Below are 21,483 nucleotides of genomic sequence, written 5' to 3' on the forward strand. Positions count from 1 at the left end.
CGAACGAGAAGTTCTGGCGATGCCCCAGGAGGCCTCCGCCGTGGTGGTGCGCCGAGACCTCGGGCTTGGAGCCGGCCTCGGAGTGCCAGCACCCCTCCTGGGAGTCCACCGTGCGCCCCCTGCGGCCGCCGCCTTTGGCCCGCACGGCGGTGAAGAAGTACCACGCCTCGTCGCCGTTGCTGGCGACGGCCGCGGCGTACTGCTGCGTGAGGTCCTCAGGGTGGGCGGCGTAGACGTCGCCTTCGTGGATGAACTTGCACGACATGTCGCCCTCGGTGACTCGCGGGCCAAGGTACGCCGCGATGAGCTCTTGCTCGCAAGGGTGGGCGTCGAGGGCGAAGTGCGGGCGCCCCGGCGCCCTGGAGCGGCGGGCGTAGGCAACCATGGCAGGTGACGGAGTTGCTCGCCGGGAGAGCGCGCGTGGAGTCGAGGGTGATGGAATCGCTTGTGAGCGGACGGGTTGGAATCGACGGACGGTCGCTCGTCACACATATATACTGTATCCACCTACGGGCGATCACGCCTGCTGCTCGGATTCTGAATTAGACTCGAGTTGCGAGTAATCATTACGGTGACGCGTGCGACCGAGTTCGTGTCTGTTACCCGGATCCCAGCCCCCTAGGTTTCCATATCTGGGCGTTTGGGCTACGCAGATGTGCTTGTCCATGTCAGCAGCACGCGGTTTTCCGTTTTTCACTTTCCTTATTTACTGAGCTTGCGAACAATATGGAATGGAATGCCCAGTATACTCAACTAGCGACGGCCGTCCTTGTAAACCCACCAATACAGGGTGTATGAAAACAACCAAAATCAACACAATACTAGTCGCGAGAGCAACAGGCACACTTTTTTTACCGGAAGACAAATACTATCATTCTACGATTATAGGTCATACAACACATATGATAGTGAACCAGTCTTCTTCCATTATATCTTTTCTACGCATACATGTACAAATCAGAATACCCGACAGAGTAGAGGGAGAACGAACATATGTATTATAAGCAAACCGACGATGATCAAAGCCAGCTCACCACACCTCTGCTCCTTTTGTGGCACCAAGCAACATGGCAATTGCAGCAAGTGAAGCCTGCATGTGGCACCAAAAAGTTCAATCACAGTTACTCCAAGTTCCTCCCTGTCAGCGCGAGTGAGCTGCCAGGCGATTAACTGCAGCAGACCCGATTGGCTACAGTACACGGCATGCTTCAGGTAGGCTATAGTGTGCGTGTGGGCAGAGTGTGAGTATGTTGGGCTGACCGCTACGGCCCAGGCCCATGTAAGCGAGCGATCATATAAGCTGCGTCTCTCCTCTGTACTGGGTATCGATTAAGAATAGAAACAATTGCTTCTCCTACCTTCCTGCTTCTTCTCCAAGTTGCTCCCCTTTCTCCGGATCCCCAATTCTCCATCGCTACCCTAGGGCTTGGGTATTACAATTGGTATTCAGAGCTTCGTCGGTCCGATCCGCGCTTCACACACTCGAGGTTCGCCGGTAACATCGACTGATTGGTAGGTTGACTGCTTCGTGCGGTCGACTGTAAATCCGAGACCAGCGTTCGGTCGAACTCAGAGGAAGCGGCGACGGCTCCGTTCAAGCCGAGCGCACAGACAAGGTACCTGGCTGAATCCATGGGGTCGTTCGAGGAACGGGTGATGAAGGAATTCGAGGCGCTGCGGCTGCTTCAGTCCAAGGTGGAAGGGATCGAGGCGATCCAGGCGCGCCTCGACGGGCTGGATGTGAAGTTTGAAGAGCAAGTCTCGCGGCTGGATCAGGTACAGGCCAAGGTAAATCTGTCTGTGAGTTCAATCGGAGAGATCCACCAAGAGCAAGTTCAGGTGGCGCGAGTGCTGAAGGAATCCACCAGCGTCAGAAATGCACAGTTGGACCGGATCGCGGCAGAGGGCTGTCTGGGAGCGTCGCCGCAGGCGGGAGAAAATTTTGGGGCGCCGGCTACATCACGGGCACAGCCGCCACCACAACCACCACCTCCGCCTTTGCGACCTCGCCCATCAGCACCTCCGCAGGTACCTTCCGCATCGCCGGGTCTGGATGAACAGAGTAGCAAGCGACCCTGGATGCCTAAGATGGAGTTCCCTAAGTTTGACGGCGAGAATGTACGCATATGGTTGGACAATTGTGAAGCTTATTTCCTGCTATATCAGATTCCTGAATCCTTCAAGCTAATGTCCGCATCTCTGCGCTTGCAAGGCAATGCCACTCACTGGTTTCAGTCATATAAACTGACAGAATACTGCAGTACTTGGGAAAATTTTTGTACAGCAATTACGCAGGAGTTTGAGGTCAATGTACACAGAACTTGCATGAGAGACTTGCTGATGTTGCGTCAGCACGGCACGGTTCAGGAATACCGTACTGCATTCCATCAGATTGTGTACCAAGTTCGCATGTATGAGGGCAATCTCAGTGAAACAATGTTGGTTACACAGTTTGTGCTGGGACTGAAGGAGGAACTGAGAGCTGCGGTCGAAATGCAATTGCCCAGTACCGTGACTAGTGCTTGTGAATATGCTCTGGTGCAGGAAGCTTTGCTCGATCGGGCCAAACAAGGGAACAACAAGCTGGCTCGGTCTGCAGTGTACACTAAACAACAACCACGCCTAGAGCACACTCAACGACCTCAGCTAGCTGCCGGAGATATGTGGAAGGCACGCCAGCTGAAGGACTACCGGCGACAGAATGGACTCTGTTACAGTTGTGGCGACAAGTTCGCACCAGGTCATGTGTGTGCTAGCAAACAGGTGGCCCAGATCAAGGCCCTGAACATGGCTGAAGAGGCCGCTCAGTTGACTGACGCAGTCTTGGACGCAATAGCTACAGAGGAGGCGATTGAGGAAGCTGCTGCATATCTTTCAGTCAATGCCCTAGCAGGAACCACAAACACTAAAACCATTCAGATTAGAGCTCTGGTAGGAAATCAGGTGATGCTACTGTTAGTTGACTCAGGCAGCTCTCATACTTTTCTGGATCAACAGTTGGCAGACAAATTGAAATGTCCAACAGTACCCTTACCTCAGCCTATGACTGTGAAAGTTGCAAATGGGGAGAAATTGCAGTGCACCCACATGGTGCAGGGACTGAGTTGGTGGACACAGGGGCATACCTTCTCCACAGATATGAGAGTTCTGTCATTGGGGGGCTATGATGCCATACTTGGGATGGATTGGCTCTCACAATGGAGTCCAATGACATGCCACTGGGAGGAACAATGGATCCAGTTCCAAGACAAAGCTACTACAGTCACACTGCAAGGTCTGAAGATACAACCAGTAACTCAACTGCAAGAGTTGACACTGGATCAAGTGGTGAAGAGTCACAAAGGGAATGATATTTGGGCCACTGCAGTGCTATCTGCCCAAACAATGCCATCCGTATCTCCAACTCCAGACTGTATTCAGGACACCATAAACTCTTTTGCTGATATATTCCAGGAGCCCAAAGGATTACCACCCCATAGAGAATTTGACCATGCTATTTCTCTGCTGCCCAACTCTACGCCGGTGAATGTTAGGCCTTACAGGTACTCTCCCCTTCAGAAGGATGAGATAGAAAGACAAGTCTCTGGAATGCTAGCAGCAGGAATTATCTCTCCCAGCGTGTCCCCGTTTGCTTCCCCAGTTCTGTTAGTGAAAAAGAAGGATGGAAGTTGGCGATTCTGTGTGGACTATAGAAGGTTAAATGCAGTGACGGTTAAGAACAAGTTTCCTATGTCAGTTGTGGATGAGCTGTTGGATGAGCTTGCGGGTACCAAATGGTTCACCAAACTAGACCTCAAGGCAGGATATCATCAAATCAGAATGGTAGAGGCTGATGAGCATAAGACTGCTTTCAAGACCCATTTTGGACAGTTTCAATTTAGGGTCATGCCATTTGGTCTATCAGAAGCACCGGCAACTTTTCAGTGCATTATGAATTTCATATTTGGTGGATTAACAAGGAAATTTGTTTTGGTTTTCATGGATGACATATTGGTCTTCAGCAGAAATTTGGAAGATCATAAGAAACATTTACAACAGGTTTTTCAAATTTTGAGAGAACATCAACTCTATGTCAAACTCAGTAAATGTTCTTTTGCCCAGCGGCGGTTAGAGTATTTAGGCCATATTATTTCTGACGAAGGTGTGGCCACTGATCCAAGCAAGACAACTGCTATGGTCAACTGGCCAGTTCCTACTACAGTCACTGAGCTCAGAGGATTTCTTGGACTCACTGGTTACTATAGGAAGTTTGTGCAACATTATGGGATTATTGCCAAACCACTTACCAACTTACTGAAGAAGAAGGCCTTTCAATGGATGGCTGAAGCACAAACTGCCTTTGACCTTCTCAAGCAGGCTATGACTTCTACTCCAGTCTTGGTATTACCTGATTTCAACAAACCTTTCTGTATAGAAACAGATGCTTGTGACTCCGGTATTGGAGCAGTTCTTACACAGGAAGGACACCCTGTGGCTTACTACAGCAAGTCTCTAGGGCCAACCAATCAGAAATTGAGCATTTATGAGAAAGAATTTCTAGCTATTATCATGGCCATTGAGAGGTGGAGATGCTACGTTTGCAGGGGGCCGTTCGTGATCAAAACCGACCACAAGAGCTTATGTCACTTGGAAAACCAAGCCCTTACTTCAGAGCTACAGAAAAAGGCTATGACAAAACTAATCGGGCTCCAATTCCAGTTCCAGTACAAAAAAGGCGAGGACAACAAGGCCGCTGATGCTCTATCTAGAGTGGGCCATGTGTTTGCCTTACCTGCAGTCTCCTCAGGACAGCCTGTCTGGATCCAGGAAATACTTAACTCTTATGAGATTGATTGCAAGGCTCAACACCTCCTACAGAAACTGGTGGTCAACCATGATGAAGAACCTGAGTTTTCTTTGGAAAAGGGTCTGCTCAAACACCAGGGCAGAATTTGGGTTGGGGCCAATGCAGGTTTGCAAACAAAAATCATTGAAGCACTCCACTCTTCTCCTGTGGGAGGCCACTCTGGCAGTCAGGCCACTTATGAGAGAGTGAAGAAATTATTCCACTGGTATGGCTTAAAGGAAGCAGTGGCAAATTTTGTGCAACAGTGCCAGGTTTGCCAACAAGCCAAACATGAACATTGCAAGTATCCTGGTTTGCTTTGTCCATTGCCTATTCCCAAAGGACCCTGGGAAGATATATCCATGGACTTCATCGAAGGATTACCCAAATCATCTGGATATTCAGTGATCCTGGTAGTTGTGGACAGGTATACAAAATATAGCCATTTCATTGCTCTCAAACACCCCTTCACTGCTGCTCAGATAGCACAAACATTTCTGCTCCACATTGTTAAGTTGCATGGCATGCCCTATACAATTACTTCTGACAGAGACAAAATATTTACAAGTCACTTCTGGAAAGAGCTGTTCAGGTTGTGGGGCACCAAACTACAAATGTCCACTGCCTACCACCCCCAAACTGATGGGCAAACCGAGAGGGTTAACCAGTGTTTAGAGATGTATTTGAGATGTGCTGTTTCTGAACACCCACAGCAATGGTCTCAGTGGCTCCCCCTTGACGAATTCTGGTACAATTCATCTTACCACTCGTCTCTGGGCTGCACTCCTTTCAAAGCTGTTTATGGCCATGAACCAAATTTGGGGCAGTTACCTCAACCCTTGCAAGCCACACATCCTGCTCCTCCCTTCAGGCAGCCTAGTGCATCCAGTGTTCCACACATCTCAACTGAAACCTCATGTGCCAGATCATACTCCAGTGTACAGTACTCTTCCTGAACCACCACTACTTGATCGAGCCGATTTGGTGCCTGAAGAAATTCTGGACAGGCGTTTGGTTAAGAAAGGTAATGCTTCTCTAGCTCAGGTACTCATTCGTTGGACTGGTCTTCCCGCTTCTTCGGCCACTTGGGAGGACTATGACACAGTGAGGCAGCGATTTCCACTGGCTCCAGCTTGGGGACAAGCTGTTTCTTCAGGCGGGGGTACTGTCAGCGCGAGTGAGCTGCCAGGCGATTAACTGCAGCAGACCCGATTGGCTACAGTACACGGCATGCTTCAGGTAGGCTATAGTGTGCGTGTGGGCAGAGTGTGAGTATGTTGGGCTGACCGCTACGGCCCAGGCCCATGTAAGCGAGCGATCATATAAGCTGCGTCTCTCCTCTGTACTGCGTTTCTCCTTGTATCATTAGCTGCAATTTAGGAAAGTAGTGATGGTTGAAAGACTGGATCCCTAAAAAAATTACACAATCTTAAGCACCGTGTGTCTCACACACTAGCAAACAAGTAACCTCTGGAGTGAGTAGTGACTTTCCAAAGTGACATTAAGATCCATTTATGTTGAGAGTCATTAACTGGAACAAAATGGCACATGGAGCCTAGAATTTGGGTATGAGGGGAGACACCGAGGAAAGTATATGCCTGGTTACCGCATAAGAGGAGAACCCTAGATTCTAGTATCTGAGGAGTAAGAAACTCCTAACACAATATTTGTTTTACAATGCATCCCCCAGATCTTAGGCGGCATTGAGCATTTAAAACCCTGTGTGAACAGAATGATCTAGGTCTGGAAGGACTAAGGAGCGAAATAGGAGATTTATTTTCAACACTTCTAGATTAAACCACCGAGAGGCGGCATACCTAGCTAGCTTTAGGGGGCATTAACCAGCAGGCCGTTAGTGCGGACTGCAGAGTGCTCTGGAACTTGTCGGCATGTGAAAAATGGTGTTTATTTAGGTTTTGTTCCCCTTGGAAAACAACCTTCCGATGTGTTTATTCCACTCCTACTAGAATATACAGCGCTGAGCGCTCCTGCCAATCTTAACATTTCCGAAAAAGGACGCCGATAAGCTAAGAAGCACGGATACGGGGACGGAAGCACGGGGATACGCATACGGGGATACGGGATACGGCATTTTCCAAAAACAGCCATTCGGGGATACAGCGGGGTATATAAGTATTTAGAAAAATAAATATGAAAGTATATAGAAAAATAAATTTGAATTAAGATCTAATGAGAATTTTTTAGTACTGGATATATATTGTCTCCTTTCTATTCATGAAAGACTGAGAGCAGTCCACTCACAGCCCATGTAGCTGTCCGTCCACTTAGAGCCCATGTAGCTGTCCATCCACTTAGAGCCCATGTAAGGCCCAATTCCAGAAAACCCTAGACTAGTAGCACTCCAGCTGCTCCAGCCGACCCCAACCTCCCATTCTCGTACTCCCTTTCTCCAGCCGCCAGTGAAGAAAGGAAACGACAGCGCCGCCAAATCGGCAGCTTCCATCACCCATCTTCTTCCTCGCTGGCCACCACACTCCCCATCTTTCTTCCTGCCGGAGCTTCTTCCTTGTTGGCGGCCGCCTTGCCATCTTTCTCTACCAAGATCTCCTTCCTTGCTAGCAGCCATTGAGGTTACCTGCTTGACCATGGTTGCTATCGGGAGGATAACTGGGCAGCAGCATGGTCACTGGAGTCTGGCTGCCGAGTCCCCACCGTGTCCACGCCGTATCTAGGCCGTATCCCGATTTTATTTCTTTTTTTTTAATTCCAAAAAGATGGGATACTGCGGGATACGCGTATCCAGCCGTATCTGGGCGTATCCCCGTGTCCCCCCGTATCAGGACGGCAAATCGGCAGTTCTGGCCGTATCGGTGCTTTTTAGCCGATAAGTGCCACACGTGTGGGCGTTAGGGAGTCCGCCCACACATTTTGTGTGGTGTCTAAGAGAAACAGCCCACACACCTATGTGTGGGCAAAACAAGTAATGCCCACACACCTCTTTTTTCCCTCCCGATCCCTCTCACACGCGTGCGTGTGGGCGAAGTTGATAACGCCCACACGCCCGTATGTCAGGCCTCGTACCTCCTGGTCCCGCACGCCACGCGTGACGGTCACCGCTCGCCCGCAGTTGCCATGGTCCAGACCCTCGTCCATGTTCGTTTAACTGCATTTGCCATGTCGCTGAACTACGGTTGCCATGTCGGACAACTGCAGTTGCCATGGTTGCTCAACTGCAGTTGCCATGTATGGTCTAATCTAATGTAGTTGCCATGATTTCATAACTTTAGGAGTTGCCACATACTAACACTAGGCAGTTGAGAAAGTTGCCATGTGCTCACAAGCATGCTAGGGCAGTTGCCATGTAAAAAGGAAGAGTTGCCATCTGCTTACGTACACGTTAGGGCAGTTGTCATGTACGTGCACGTTAGGGCAGTTGCCATGTACCATGCAAAAACACATGGCAACTCGGTAAAAGAGAGTTGCCATCTGCGCACGTGCACACTAGGCAGTTGCGTGTACCCTACAAAACACATGGCAACTCGGGTAAAAAAGAGAGTTGCCACCTGCTTATAAAGCACACTAGGGGCGGTTGCCATGTGCACTGCAAAACACATGGCAACTAGCAGCATGGGTGTGGGAGAGGAGACGGGCGTGTGGGCAAGATGGCAAATGCCCACACAGTAGCCCTTGTGTGTGCGTGCAAAGTGGCGTGTGGGCGAACTGCTGAACGCCCACACACCAGCCCCTTCTGTGTGGTGAAACGGCCGTGTGGGCGACCGGGTGAACGCCCACACACCAGGCCAGTCCTACGTAGCACTAGAAACATGCCAAGATTCGTGCGCTCACGAACGGACGTGGATCCACGCGTGTGGGCGAGATGCAAACGCCCACACGTGTGGGCGTTAAAATTTCCGAAAAACTAATAACGGATGATCTATGTGAGATAAAACTCGGTATACCACTTTTCCGATTTCATTCCAGTTCCACTCTCCGGTTCAGACAATAGGGAATAGGCAAAACAGGTCTTGTTCTACTCCTGATTTCTCAAGGGCTTGCAACTTGCACTAGATGAACAACACGGGAGAAATTCTCCAGCAACAACAAAAGGCAGCACGGCTAATCCGGATCATTCCCATGAACATGATACGCATCAGCAGAGAAGCACATGATCGGATCGCGTGACAGGGGTTTCAACCGTACCTTGCACGTCCTGGTAGCCATGGGCGTAGTACGGCGCGGCGGCCGAATAAGCCTGCAGAGGAGGGTATACCGCGTAGGACGGCGGCGGAGGCGGCGGCGGGTAGTTCTGGAACCCAAGCGGCGGAGCAGGCTGGGGGAACCCGACCGCCGGCTGCGGGAACTCGCCGGACGCGGACGGGGCCCCGAAGGTGCCGTACTGGTGGTGCTGCTGCTGATGATAAGGCGGCGCCGACGGCGGGAATCCGGAGGCGGAGGCGGAGGCCGGGGCGGGGTGGCCCTTGCCGTCGGTGCCGGGCATCTCGCCGCCCATGGCGCGGGCTGTGGGGAGGGTTTGCTCAGGCTGGGGAATCGAGACGCGGGAGGGATGAAGGGGAGTTCCGGGATGAAGACAACTAGTCGCCTTGGTGCATTTAGCTCGCTTTGTTAACGCACAGCCTGTAAGTTCGTTGTCAAACCAAATCAGAATTTGTATCATGCACTGTGGTACAAGATTGTTAAGGAAATCGGTAACGCGTCAATCGGCCTATTAACTGAATTAATCGGTCGATCATTAATTAAAAAATTAAATAGAAACCTCCCAACATATATATAATTTTTAGGTATTATCGCAGAATTAGACCAGCTATTAACGTTGGCTTATCCGTCAGTCGCTAGCTGGTGATCCGGGTTGTTTCCTTCTCGACGATGAAGCTTATCCCCCATCGTCTGTAAGGGTAGTGAGAGTGGGGAACGATCTATAGAATGTATGCTGTCACTCAGGTTCGATTACAAGCTCAGATACACGAATTTGGGGAAAAAGGAGGAACAGTAGGGATGCTAGGGTTCGTGCCGCCGCCAGGTTCGTGATCCACCGGATGGGTTGCCTCCTGCTCGCTCGGGCATAAGTAGTGGCTGGAGCAGTTGGGCTTCGCTGGACCCACTCTGGCCCCGTGACCCGAGTGTTGGGCTTCCTGGCCCGAGGCAGTCGCTGGGCCGCAGGCGAGGGAGGCGAGTCGCTGCCATGTGGGTCCCGTCGGTTGGTGGCGCTGGGTGAGGCGGAAGTAGGAGTGGCGCTGACATCCCCTCCTCCTTGGGACGAGGCTTGCCTCAGCTCCAGGAAAACGAGCTTGTAGCGCCACCTTATCTTCCCAGGTGTCCGCCAAGACTGCTTGATCCGACCAGCGTACCAGCACTTGTTCGACCAGGGCGCCATTCTTTCGTCGCCAACGCTATTGAAGCACTGCAAGTGGCATGACTGGAATGTTAGTAGCTTGTGGAAGGTGGGGAGATGCGTGCGTACCCGGACGCAGGCATTGCCGGAGCTGGGAGACATGGAAGACAGGATGCACTTGGGAGTGCGCTGGCAGCTCCAACTTGTAAGCTGCTTCGTTGACCTTGGCGATGACTTGGAACGGTCCGTAGTATCTGAACGACAACTTGTGATTTGCGCGCCGTGCTACCGATGTCTGGATGTACGGCTGGAGCTTGAGGAACACTGAATCACCCACCTGGAACACCCGTGGCGACCGGCGCTTGTCAGCATGGTCCTTCATGCGTTGCCTAGCACGGTTGAGGTGTTGTTGAAGGAGGTCTTGCACCACCGCACGTTCCTCCAACCACGAGTGCAAAGCCGGCACCGTACACTCAGATGCAGATTGGATGCCCCACTGTCGGGGCTCATAGCCAAACATCGCCTTGAATGGCGACATGCCAATGCTGGAGTGATGGGATGAGTTGTACCGGAATTGTGCCAGTGGGATCCAGTGGCTCCAACGGCTCGGGCAGGCCTGGACGAAGCATCGCAAGTAGGTTTCGACACACTGGTTCACCCTTTCTGTTTGCCCGTCGGTCTGTGGGTGGTTGGCTGAGCTCATACGCAGATCTGTGCCAGCATACTTGAACAGTTCTCGCCAAAAGTGGCTGGTGAACACAGGATCTCTGTCCGACACAATCGACTTGGGAAATCCATGGATACGATAGATGCTGGACATGTAGAGGAGAGCCACTTTAGATGCTGTATACGGGTGCGCCAGAGGTAGGAAGTGAGCAAATTTGGTCCTTTTATCCACTACCACCCAAAGGCAATTGAATTTCCCAGATTGCGGTAACCCATCAATGAAATCCATAGTGATCATCTCCCAAGGCTGTTGTGGTATCGGTAGAGGAACTAGCAGCCCCGGGGAGGCTGCCCGGTCTGGTTTGGCCTGCTGGCACACCGAGCAGCATCGCACGTATTGTAAGACGTGCGCCCGCATCTTCGACCATGCAAACAACCGGCGGATGCGACGAAAGGTAGCTGGAAATCCACTGTGGCCTCCTACGGGGCTGTCGTGGAAGGCTGACATTATCTTCTATTGCATGGCAGTGGAGCCTCCCAACCAAATTCGGTCCCTGAAATGCAGAATCCCGTCCCGTAGCGTGAACCGCTGTTTGGGGTCTTCACGGAGAGCAAGTTGCTGGAGCAACTTCTGGGCTTGAGGATTACAGTTGTAACTGGCTACCACATCTTCGAGCCAGCTGGGTTGACACGATGTGATATTGAACAGCAGCTCCGAGGTTTGTGACCGCGACAATGCGTCCGCGGCAGTGTTATCCGATCCTTTCTTGTAACGGATGATGTACCGTAAGCCGAGTAACTTGGTAAATGCCCGCTGTTGCAAGGAGTTGTCAAACGCTGTTCTTCGAGGTGCACTAGACTCTTCTGATCCGTGTATATGACGAATTCGCTGTGTTGCAGGTAGGGTCTCCACTGATCAATGGCCACCACAATGGCGAGATACTCCTTCTCATAAGTCGACAGGCCTTGATAGCGCGGGCTCAGGCTCTTGCTCATGAAGGCTATAGGATGCCCTTCCTGCTGTAACACTGCCCCTATGCCCTTGTCACACGCGTCTGTCTCGATTGTGAAGGTTTTGGTGAAGTCTGGAAGTGCCAGGACCGGCGCCGTCATCATTTGTTGTTTCAGCAAGCAGAATGCCTGATTGGTGTTGTCCGTCCAGACGAATGGGACACCATTCTTCAGGAGATTAAATAGGGGACGGGCTATGATCCCGAATCCCCGGACAAACCTACGGTAGTACCCTGCGAGTCCCAAGAAGCGGCGTACTTCCTTGGCATCAGTAGGCGTAGGCCACTCCTCGACTGCTTTGATCTTGCTTGGCTCCGTGGCCACTCCGTTGCTGCTAATGACATGGCCCAAGTAGGACAGCTGTTGTTGTCCAAATTCACACTTGGCTCGCTTAACCTTCCATTGGTCTCACCGCAACAACTCCAGGACTTGTCGCATGTGTCTCAAGTGGTCCTCCCACGTTTTGCTGAAGACAAGGATATCATCGAAAAATAGCAGGACACAATGCCCGAGGAGAGGATGCATCGTATCAGTCATCGCACCATTGAAGGTTCCCGGTCCTCCTGCAAGCCCAAATGAGAGCACCTTGAACTCATATTGGCCCGAGTGTGTTTGGAAGGCTGTTTTGAATTCCTCCCCTTCCACAAGCCGTATTTGATGGTACCCGGCGCGTAGGTCCAGTTTGGAGAACCAGCACGCACCATGCAACTCATCCAACAACTCCTCGATGATGGGAACCAGAAATTTATTGACACGGGTCATGGCGTTGAGATGCCTGTAGTTAACGTACATCCGCCAGGTTCCATCCTTCTTCTTGACTAAAATGGCTGGCAATGAGAACGTGTTGTGACTGCGCTGAATGACCCCAGACTGGAGAAGTTCTTGGACCTGTCTTTCGATCTCTGTCTTGTGGTCTGGTTTATGGCGGTAAGGTCGGATGTTAACTGGTTGGGCTCCTGGCATCAGCGGAATGGTGTGGTCGCAGGCACGGTGTGGTGGTAATCCTTCTGGTTCACCAAACACATCCGCAAACTCTTCAAGCAATGGCTGCAGGTCTCGAGGTTCAGCAGGGGGAAAACCTTGTTCTTTGCTGACGGGGTATAACAGACACAAATGCAGAAGAGAGCCCTGACGGTGTAGTTGTTGCAACTGAGCACTGTTGATCACATGGCACTGGGTTGATGGGGCTTCATGACCGAATAGGCTGGCTGGACCGAGGGCAGTCGGAATGCGCAGATGTTTGTTCCTCCAATCCACTATCATCGGGCTGTGTTGTTCTAACCAATCCATCCCCAGGATGGCGTCATACACCCCAAGCTGCAAGATCTTCATATAGGTGGTGAAATCCAGCCCTTGAGACGACCAGCGGCATGCTGGGATGGCTGCGGAACAGAGTAGCTCGCCTCCGTCAGCCACTCGGACACGGCAGGCCTGGCGCAATGCCTGGGTACCCGACAAGCGATCAGCCAGTCGCTGGTTGATGAAGGATGTGGAGCTTCCGCTATCAACCAACATAAGCACCTCTTGATCCTGCATGGTGGCCAAAAGCTGGAACGCTTTGGGTGACACGCCCCCATCGAGAGCAGGGCGCGAGATCGCATGAACTTGCTGGACTTCTCCTTCCTGGTCATCCGACGAGTCAATGCCAAAGAGCTCCAACATTTCTTCAATGACGTGTAGCTGGACGGAGGTGGGGCAGGCATGGTCAGGGCCCCATCGCTCGCCGCATTTGAAGCACAAGCCCCGGGCGCGACGATAATCATAGAGGGCCTTGACCTTGGAGGTGTCCGCTCGTGCTGCGTCGGTGCCGCGGCGATCAGTAGCGCCTGTTGTGGCCACAGGACGAGGCGGTGGGGGAGGCAGGGGTAGCGCCATCCCCGCCCGTGGCACCAGCTCGGGTGGTCGGTGTAGGGTGCCGCAAGCTCCATCATCAACCTCTTCTTGTAGTAGGGCGAGAGCACACGCCGTGTCCAGGTCCGGTGGCCGTTGGACCAAGACCACCGCACGTATATCCTTCCGCAACCCCTCCACAAAGCGTGTGAGGAAATAAAAAGGGTGAATAGAGTCAGAGTATGAACTGAGGTGATTAATGATCAATTCAAACTTCTCAATGTAATCAACCACAGAAGTGGTTTGCTTGACAGTATAAAATTGCCGGATCAGCGTTTGGTGCCGATCGCGGCCAAAACGTGTGCAAAGCAACGCGGTGAAGGCTTCCCAATCGTACTCAGAAAGACATTTCTGAATCGACTGTAACCAAATCGCCGCTGACCCCGAAAAATTCAGGGCTGCCATGGGCACCCAGAATGACGGCACGATCGCGAACATGTGAAAGTATTGCTCGCAGAGCGTTTTCCACAGGTTCGGGTTCTCCCCCAAGAACTGCGGAAAGGAAATGGATGGGTGTGCTTGGCCCAACCCTGTCAGGAGTTGGCTAGCGTGTGCGAAGGGCGATAGAATCGAGGGAGAGGGTGGAGCATCGCACTGACCGTTTGTCGGGAGCGGCGGTGGGGTCTGGAACGACTCCACCGGTTGCCCCCGTGTGATGTTGAACTCGCCGCGGTCCTCAGACCCATGGGAATCGCGCGCCGCGCCGATCCCGGTGCTTGGACGAGCACCGAGTGTCACTGGCGGTGGTTGGGCGAGGGACGCATCCGCCGCTGCGTCCTCACGTGCCGGTTGCGTCGCTGACGCCGCGGACTGCAGCGCCGCGACCGCCGCGCCCAGCTCGGAGACGCGCTGCTCCAGATCCGGTCGCCAAGCCAGGAGATCGTTGATCTTGGCCGCCGTGGCTTGTTGGGCCTTGGTGTTAGCCGAGATGAGTAACTCCCATCGGTCGAGGAAGGACTGGATCGACGGATCCATAGATTCCAGGAGGGCTCGGCCTTGACTGGTGCTCCTGGTTTCGACAAATTGCGCCTGATCGGCGGCGGAGAGTGTGATGGCCTGGCCTCTGATACCAGATGTAAGGGTAGTGAGAGTGGGGAACGATCTATAGAATGTATGCTGTCACTCAGGTTCGATTACAAGCTCAGATACACGAATTTGGGGGAAGAAGGAGGAACAGTAGGGATGCTAGGGTTCATGCCGCCGCCAGGTTCGTGATCCACCGGATGGGTTGCCTCCTGCTCGCTCGGGCATAAGTAGTGGCTGGAGCAGTTGGGCTTCACTGGACCCACTCTAGCCCCGTGACCCGAGTGTTGGGCTTCCTGGCCCGAGGCAGTCGTTGGGCCGCAGGCGAGGGAGGCGAGTCGCTGCCCTGTGGGTCCCGTCGGTTGGTGGCGCTGGGTGAGGCGGAAGTAGGAGTGGCGCTGACATCGTCTCACTGGCCGACCTTGACCCCTGTTATTTTTGGGTCAATCGTCCGTTTGTTTTGTTTTGAATTGACATAAAGAAATCTTTCTTGCGTTCCCTTAATTCAGGAATAGGTGGCGAAGGCTACTTGTTCCTTGTGTGTGTGTGTGTGTGTGTGTGTGTGTGTAAAGGAAAGGGGTTATTTTTCCTTTACGGCAATAAGAGTTGATTCCCTTGCTTGTAGTTTTGGAGCTTCTTCCTTGTGCGAAGTACCAACTTATTGGAATTCAGCATTGCATATTCACTACCGAGATCTCTTATAAGTTTTGGGACCAGAATGAATTCTTCCTTTCGTTTAGAATTTAGGCATTATTTTTCCCCTTGCTTCCGAAAAAAAAGTCGAGAAACAATACTTTCATGCTCTCAACTATGGAATATACCAAATGTGTCACAATTTGGTCGAACCTTAACTATTGAGGAGCGAGAGGGGGGATGGGAGGGGTTACTGACCAGAATTTGGGCTTCGTTTGCCCCTAAGTTAATAGGTCTGCAACGATTAATCGACCTGACAACTTATTAATCGGTCTCACAGGCAAGTTTTTTTCTTTTTGCGGGAAGGTCTCACAGGTAGGTTGGTCGGCCTGACAAGTTAACCCGACGAATAGGTGATATTTGATTCGGCCATCCTACGAGTAGCGATTAATACTCCTTGCACAGTTTTTATTCGCGAAATCGTTTCTCACGACAGGTTAGTAGCTATCTGTAAAAATGACGTGTCTGGTTTTTGTTTCGAGAGAAATCTTTAATTTGGCGACCACATAAAAACGTGTTGCTCGTCTTGGCTTCCAAGCAATCAGACCGTAGTGGCGTGTTCAGATCGGTGACAACGTGGTTCTTCTCAGCTCAGTACAGCTCAGCTTAGTTCCAAAAACAGCACTAAGCTTTCGGGCATGCGCCTTCTGCTTCGGTGGTGTCATCGAGGAGATACTACAGCCCAACGAGCCTTTTGTCTGAAAAATAAAGGGAATAAATACACGAGAACGAGCAGCGACCAATACACCGAGTTTCTATTGTTTCTAAATAAAGGAGCTGTCTTCTTCACGTTGATATATGATATGATGATCAGACGGTAAAGTCAAACGGAGACAGAGGCCGCATCAGCCAATGTTGCATTGCAGCGAACAAATTGTTTAATGTACAACGCAGACAAATTATTTCATGTATACAACGCAGCCGCAAGCCCTCTTGATCTGATCTTGGCTTCACAACAACCCGGACCGCCACTTGCAAAGCTGCTTCAGCTGGAACACCTCAGACCTTGGATGGTGGATCCTGGAAACCGCAAACCATATTGGCGGGTACAGCGACGTCGATCATCTTTGGGCAAGACAGGTTCAGGTCTGCCCAAGGAGAGACAGGGTAAACGATCAATTCAGCTTCCGTTTAAGAATCGATTGAAATTAGGGAGTAGATCAGGTCGATCTGGTAAGTGGTTATTCTCGGAAACGAACACAGGTATCCATGTACTACTATTAGACAGGGACTTACTTTCCATGATGGTCTTGAAAGTTTCCTGCAAACAGAACATGCAAGGCATAGTTAGGAACGAACTGACATCTTTCATCGGGTAAACTTTTTAAGGAATTTTAGCATAATTAGCAGGCACCTTATCTTTTGATAGTCGGGCATTATAGGCAACCTCCTCTTCGACAGTAGTTACCTGCAAATAGTATAACTCAAGCGTATAGCAACTTGGTAGCCAAAATTTAAGATGCTGGGTATGCCACTACCGTGAAACCTTTGTAGTCATGGGCAGGATAAAGCAGGGTATCCTTCGGTAAAGTGAAAATCTGTTGGGAATAGAGTATTCAGTTAGTTAGATCCATTGGGCTGTGTGCATCCACTTGGTGCAGAGGCTGCTAGCCTGCTAGATCAATAAAAGTCTTCTTGCATAATTTAATTAAATCCATGTATTTTGTTGCAGTTTTGTCTGTATGACTACAATACATGATTTTCATGTACTTGCCTGTGAGTGCACTGATTCGTACAGCTGATCGGAGCTTCCTCCCTGGAATGACACGGAATAAAAACGAACTGTCAAGACAAAAGCAACTGCCTGTGGCCAATAAGAATTTCTCTAAAATTCAGACATCCACATGCAAGCAGAACTTTGTCTGAATCACAGACTACCGCTACTATGGAGCATAACAGACAATGAATTTCAATGCCTAAAAACTAGTCCCTCCGTTCATAAATAATTGACGTGGTTTTAGTTATTTCTATATGAACGGAGGTAGTAGGAAACTCCAAAACACCATTAATACTTCTCCTTATGAAGTGTTTCCTTCAGATATGGTTTTCCTGTTTTGCAGATCATGAAGAAGTGAGTGTGGTCACAATATTACCTGGAAGTCTGTCCTTCCGCATGCACGTATAATTAAGGCATCCCCAGTGAAAGCCATCCGTGGTGAGGGTTGATCAGGACTATCACCTGTTACATAAGTCACACAGCCAGCAGTATGGCCAGGAGTAGCTCGCACCTGGAAAGAATTTCAATGTTTCTGCTATCAGAAATTCCGTCATATCTACCAATACTAGTAGCCTTGATCAGCTAGCCTTATGAGGACATTGCCCTCCTGAAAGACAAGCCACAACATAAATAATTTGAGTGCTACTCTTCCCAGCACTTGATTGCACATTTTGTTTATACTTTAACAGCTTTGGACATGTCACAATTGCAATAGATTCTTAAAAGTTTCAATAGTAATAGAAAACATTCCTTCATTGATGAATCAATACAATGACAAAGCACTTAAATAAGAACACACTTGCTAAAATCCATACCATATATCAGACTAAACCATCCATATACTTATACATTGTTCATTTTCTACTACAGACAAAATGTAATTCCTTTTAATATAAGTTCAACCTATAACATTGCACGCTCTTCTAACTTTTACTGCAGGCACAACAGTAGATCGTCTTGCTCGTATAAGAAAAACGGCACAGTTAACAATGAAAACTATAAGATGAAACCCTGCGAGATCAAGCTGCACTATCTTGGTCTCAACCTTGTTTGTTTAGTTTGGCCCCTTAGTTTTCTTGCTTTGGTACTTTTTTGACCAGCTTTGCTATTTTTTTAGGTCATGTAGGATGCGATTTTTGTAACCATGGTGACCTATGAAGGAGCTTCTTAAAGACAATCAAACAGAAGAACTCGGTGTTTTCTGTAATTCCAATTAGCTGTTTACACTGGAGACCCTGGTGCTAATATTGCGGCATACAGAAGCTGTAATTTACATACACTGACTACTAGATGAAAGAAGAACACGAAGCAAAATAGCATATTAAAATGGTGATCTACCTCAAGGAAAAGCTTCCCAAAGTATATTTTGTCCCCGTGCTCAACAGAATGGTCGGCTTTTGCTCCACTAGCTTTTGAAATAACAGACTTGGCTCCTGGCAGCTTAGTCTGACAGACATTCCATCAGCTGACCATGTTTTACCAAAGAGAACAAAAATGTTGAAACTCCTAGAAATTCAATGAAACATCTGGAGAAGTTCAGAAGTGCTTACTTTTATTAGTCCGGTTCCAGTGACGTGATCAGCATGCACATGAGTATTCATAGCGTAGATGAGCTTCAAGCCTAATTCCTTGATAAGATTGAGATCTCTATCAACTGTTCTGTCAACAGGGTCAATCAACTGGTCGCAAAAAAAAAGTCAGGGAGGAGATTGAAAAGATGCAAACAAGCATAGCTCAAAATCTAATCCATAAATTATGAAGCAATAGTTGCTCCTGAGTCCTGATCATCTTCCAAAGACACAAGTGCTTCTGGTCCAGCCAAGAGCTCTTATTATCCTGCTAATATCGTCTGTTTTTTTATAAGCATGATTTTTTTTTCCTGTGTTATTCAAGACATGTATAGGGAAGATAACCTCTAAGTTTGCTTTCACTTATGCTTGCCTTGAGCCTATTTGGAGCAATTGGACAAATTAGTTGGTAACATCGACATTCCACAGCAGTTCAATATACACTTGTGCTACTGTATTCTCGAGTTGACATCCAACTCAAAAGAATCTACCCGCAAACCAGCCAAAATTACTCCTAATAACATGACCCAGTCCAGGCCAGGGAGTTGCGCTCACCACGGCGGGCTTCTCGGGGTCGCCGACGTCGGCGAGGAGGTAGGTGTAGGTGGAGCTCTCCTTCTCGAACAGCTGCCTGAAGAGGAGCTTGCTGTCGGCGCAAGCACCGGTGCCGTAGGCCGCCATTGCGAGGGCCGGCAGCCGGGAGATCGGGCGGGGAGCGCAGGAGGGCGACCTGGCTGCAGCTGCCAGCTGCGGGATCAGGTGGCGGTATAAGCGGAGCGGCACCATTCTCTTTGGTGGAGTATTATATAAGGAGGTGGTGCGGCAGCGGAAGGGCGAAACGGCGGCAAAGCAAGGCTGGCTTGGTTCTTATCGCGTGGATTTTGGACGGCGTGGACCTCGCGGTGGTTCGGGGAGGGCTGCTATGGATGATAATATAAAGAAGTCGCGGCGAGGCGATGGGCGCGATGGCGTGACGAGATCGGCGATGAGGTACCCGGTAGCCGGTCCGGCAGGGATGGGATAGGATGGGATGGGAAGACGGCGCGGCGGATTTTGACACTTCTTTTTGCTATGCCAACTCTGCTGGTTCAGGCATCGAACTTGCACACAACATTTTCAGAAACACAAACCAAGTAGTATACTAGCAGTCTCTAAAATTTCTAACTTGTTTTCATGGTAGTACGTATCTCATTTATATAGAATAATCATCAAGTTACAAGTCATGTAAGCACCGGCCATACATAACTAAAAAAATAGGAAAATCCTATGCAAAATACTAGCGCATGTTCCTTTCCTTCGACGCCACCAAAGCAGCCAACAAAGAGAAAAAAGACAGATCACCTCTTCACCAAAACTCGAAGCGGCTCCATCGCTGATCAGCAGCTTTACGGACCTCCAAAGTAGTTTGCCATAAGCAAAATCATAGCCGTTGACAAAATCAGACCAGCGCAACATGTCCCTGAACACGCCATCGAACTTCAGAACTGAAACCCCCGCATGACGACGACGGAGGAGGAGGAAACCAGAACTGTCAACCTTCGACCATAGACCCAGCACAAGATACTCCAACTTCCAGCTGTCACTTGCGTAGACAACTGCCCGCGCGAACTCCTGAGAGACAAAACCTCTCTGCTTCACCATGACGTCAGAGACAACGCTACAACAACGGGGACAGAGCAGAAGGAGAGACACACCCGGTGGAGTCGTCGCCGCCGCCTCGCCAACACTATCCATGAACCCTAACGCTGCCGATCTGAGAGATCGGTAGAGACACGATGCCATCAACTCCGAGATGCCGCCATGAAGGACACCGTCGATGTGGGAGTGAAGTTGAGGCATATTTATTCGTCCGGACGCCGCTCCCACCACCCCAACGACGCACCACGACCTATAAATTTAAAATCTAACTACAGAGCGGAGGAACGGGTCCCCCTCCCTCCTGCCGCCGTAGCAGTGGCCGAAGGGAGAGAGGGCCAGCGTCCCGGCCGGTGGAGATTGGAGGAAAGAACTCGCCTCCCTAATCGCCTGGTGGTGGCGGCGGCTAGGGTAGGAAAACCTAAAATTTCTAACCTGGACTCGATTGATGCCGAGTATGCAGCAATTTTGTACTTGTATGTAAGTATAAATAAAGGGGTACTCCTAGTGCGGTACTACTAGTTTCCGTTTGTCTGCAACGTTGTTTCGCACCAGGGAGCATCTGACAGATCACAAACCCTACTCTCGAGTTTGTGACTTCTAACTAGTCCTCTACTAAGAAGAGTTTGTGATGTATGACCTCATTCATTACGCATAGTACTTGTGTAAAATGGTACTACTGTCGATGAAGCGCTCACGTGCATGTTTGTCACTAGCACGCCCGTAGTTGTTCCCTGTCCAATTAATCAGCAATTCAGATCTGTATCAACAACATCTTGGTAGACTCGCACGATAGCATGCATTCTTGTCAGAGGCAAACTAGCCGCGTCCTGACGCACTTCCGTGGGTGCATACCAGCAGTGTAAAGGTTCAATTAGTGTAGCAAACCTGGTTCGCTGATTTAGCTACATGGTATTATTATATTGCAAATTGCGGAGAGATGCCAACAACACCGGAAGGTGTATCTCAACTTTATTTTGCACTTGTAAGAGCAAGTACAATAGAGCTGAGTCAGCGGACTATAAGGAATAAACTAATATATTTGTGTTTAGTTGGAGGAAAGAGAAGAGGAGAGAGAAGATAAGCGGGCTCTTCGTAAAGAGCTAGCTCTAGCAGGTGCTCCTAGGCACTTTGTGAGAATAAA

The 21,483-nt window shown here is 50.1% G+C and overlaps 2 protein-coding genes across 3 annotated transcripts; both read right to left on the minus strand.

Moving 5' to 3' along the window:
- Window positions 1-830: 830 nt before the first annotated feature.
- LOC123070307 (wiskott-Aldrich syndrome protein family member 2) lies at window positions 831-9,431 on the minus strand. The gene is made up of 2 exons (XM_044493445.1): window positions 8,987-9,431; window positions 831-1,090 (listed from the first exon to the last, which is right to left on the minus strand). Exons 1-2 carry the CDS (start codon window positions 9,294-9,296, stop codon window positions 1,020-1,022), a joined length of 381 nt encoding a protein of 126 aa, XP_044349380.1. The 5' UTR covers window positions 9,297-9,431; the 3' UTR covers window positions 831-1,019.
- A 6,806-nt stretch (window positions 9,432-16,237) lies between these two features.
- On the minus strand, window positions 16,238-19,748 carry LOC123070308 (persulfide dioxygenase ETHE1 homolog, mitochondrial). 2 transcript variants are annotated; one of them, XM_044493447.1, is made up of 9 exons: window positions 19,260-19,748; window positions 18,687-18,815; window positions 18,475-18,582; window positions 17,513-17,647; window positions 17,134-17,175; window positions 16,906-16,957; window positions 16,774-16,827; window positions 16,656-16,680; window positions 16,238-16,507 (listed from the first exon to the last, which is right to left on the minus strand). In XM_044493447.1, the coding sequence occupies exons 1-7, from the start codon at window positions 19,488-19,490 to the stop codon at window positions 16,796-16,798; spliced, it is 729 nt and encodes a 242-aa protein (XP_044349382.1). In that variant the 5' UTR covers window positions 19,491-19,748; the 3' UTR covers window positions 16,238-16,507; window positions 16,656-16,680; window positions 16,774-16,795. The 2 variants fall into 2 exon arrangements, with proteins under 2 accessions (XP_044349382.1, XP_044349381.1); XM_044493446.1 differs by having other exon boundaries at window positions 16,898-16,957.
- Between the last annotated feature and the right edge of the window lie 1,735 nt (window positions 19,749-21,483).

The sequence above is a fragment of the Triticum aestivum genome, chromosome 3B, assembly GCF_018294505.1.
Source record: "Triticum aestivum cultivar Chinese Spring chromosome 3B, IWGSC CS RefSeq v2.1, whole genome shotgun sequence".
In the NCBI taxonomy this organism is placed as follows: Eukaryota; Viridiplantae; Streptophyta; class Magnoliopsida; order Poales; family Poaceae; genus Triticum; species Triticum aestivum.

Coding starts and splice junctions, on each gene's coding strand:
- LOC123070307 (XM_044493445.1), bottom strand. CDS start 9,296: ATGGGCGGCGAGATGCCCGGCACCGACGGCAAGGGCCACCCCGCCCCG. Junction 1,091..8,986: donor TGGCTACCAGGACGTGCAAG/GTACGGTTGAAA, acceptor TGCCACATGCAG/GCTTCACTTGCTGCAATTGC.
- LOC123070308 (XM_044493446.1), bottom strand. CDS start 19,490: ATGGTGCCGCTCCGCTTATACCGCCACCTGATCCCGCAGCTGGCAGCT. Junction 18,816..19,259: donor ACCCCGAGAAGCCCGCCGTG/GTGAGCGCAACT, acceptor TTTTGCGACCAG/TTGATTGACCCTGTTGACAG. Junction 17,176..17,512: donor GCGGAAGGACAGACTTCCAG/GTAATATTGTGA, acceptor GTGTCATTCCAG/GGAGGAAGCTCCGATCAGCT.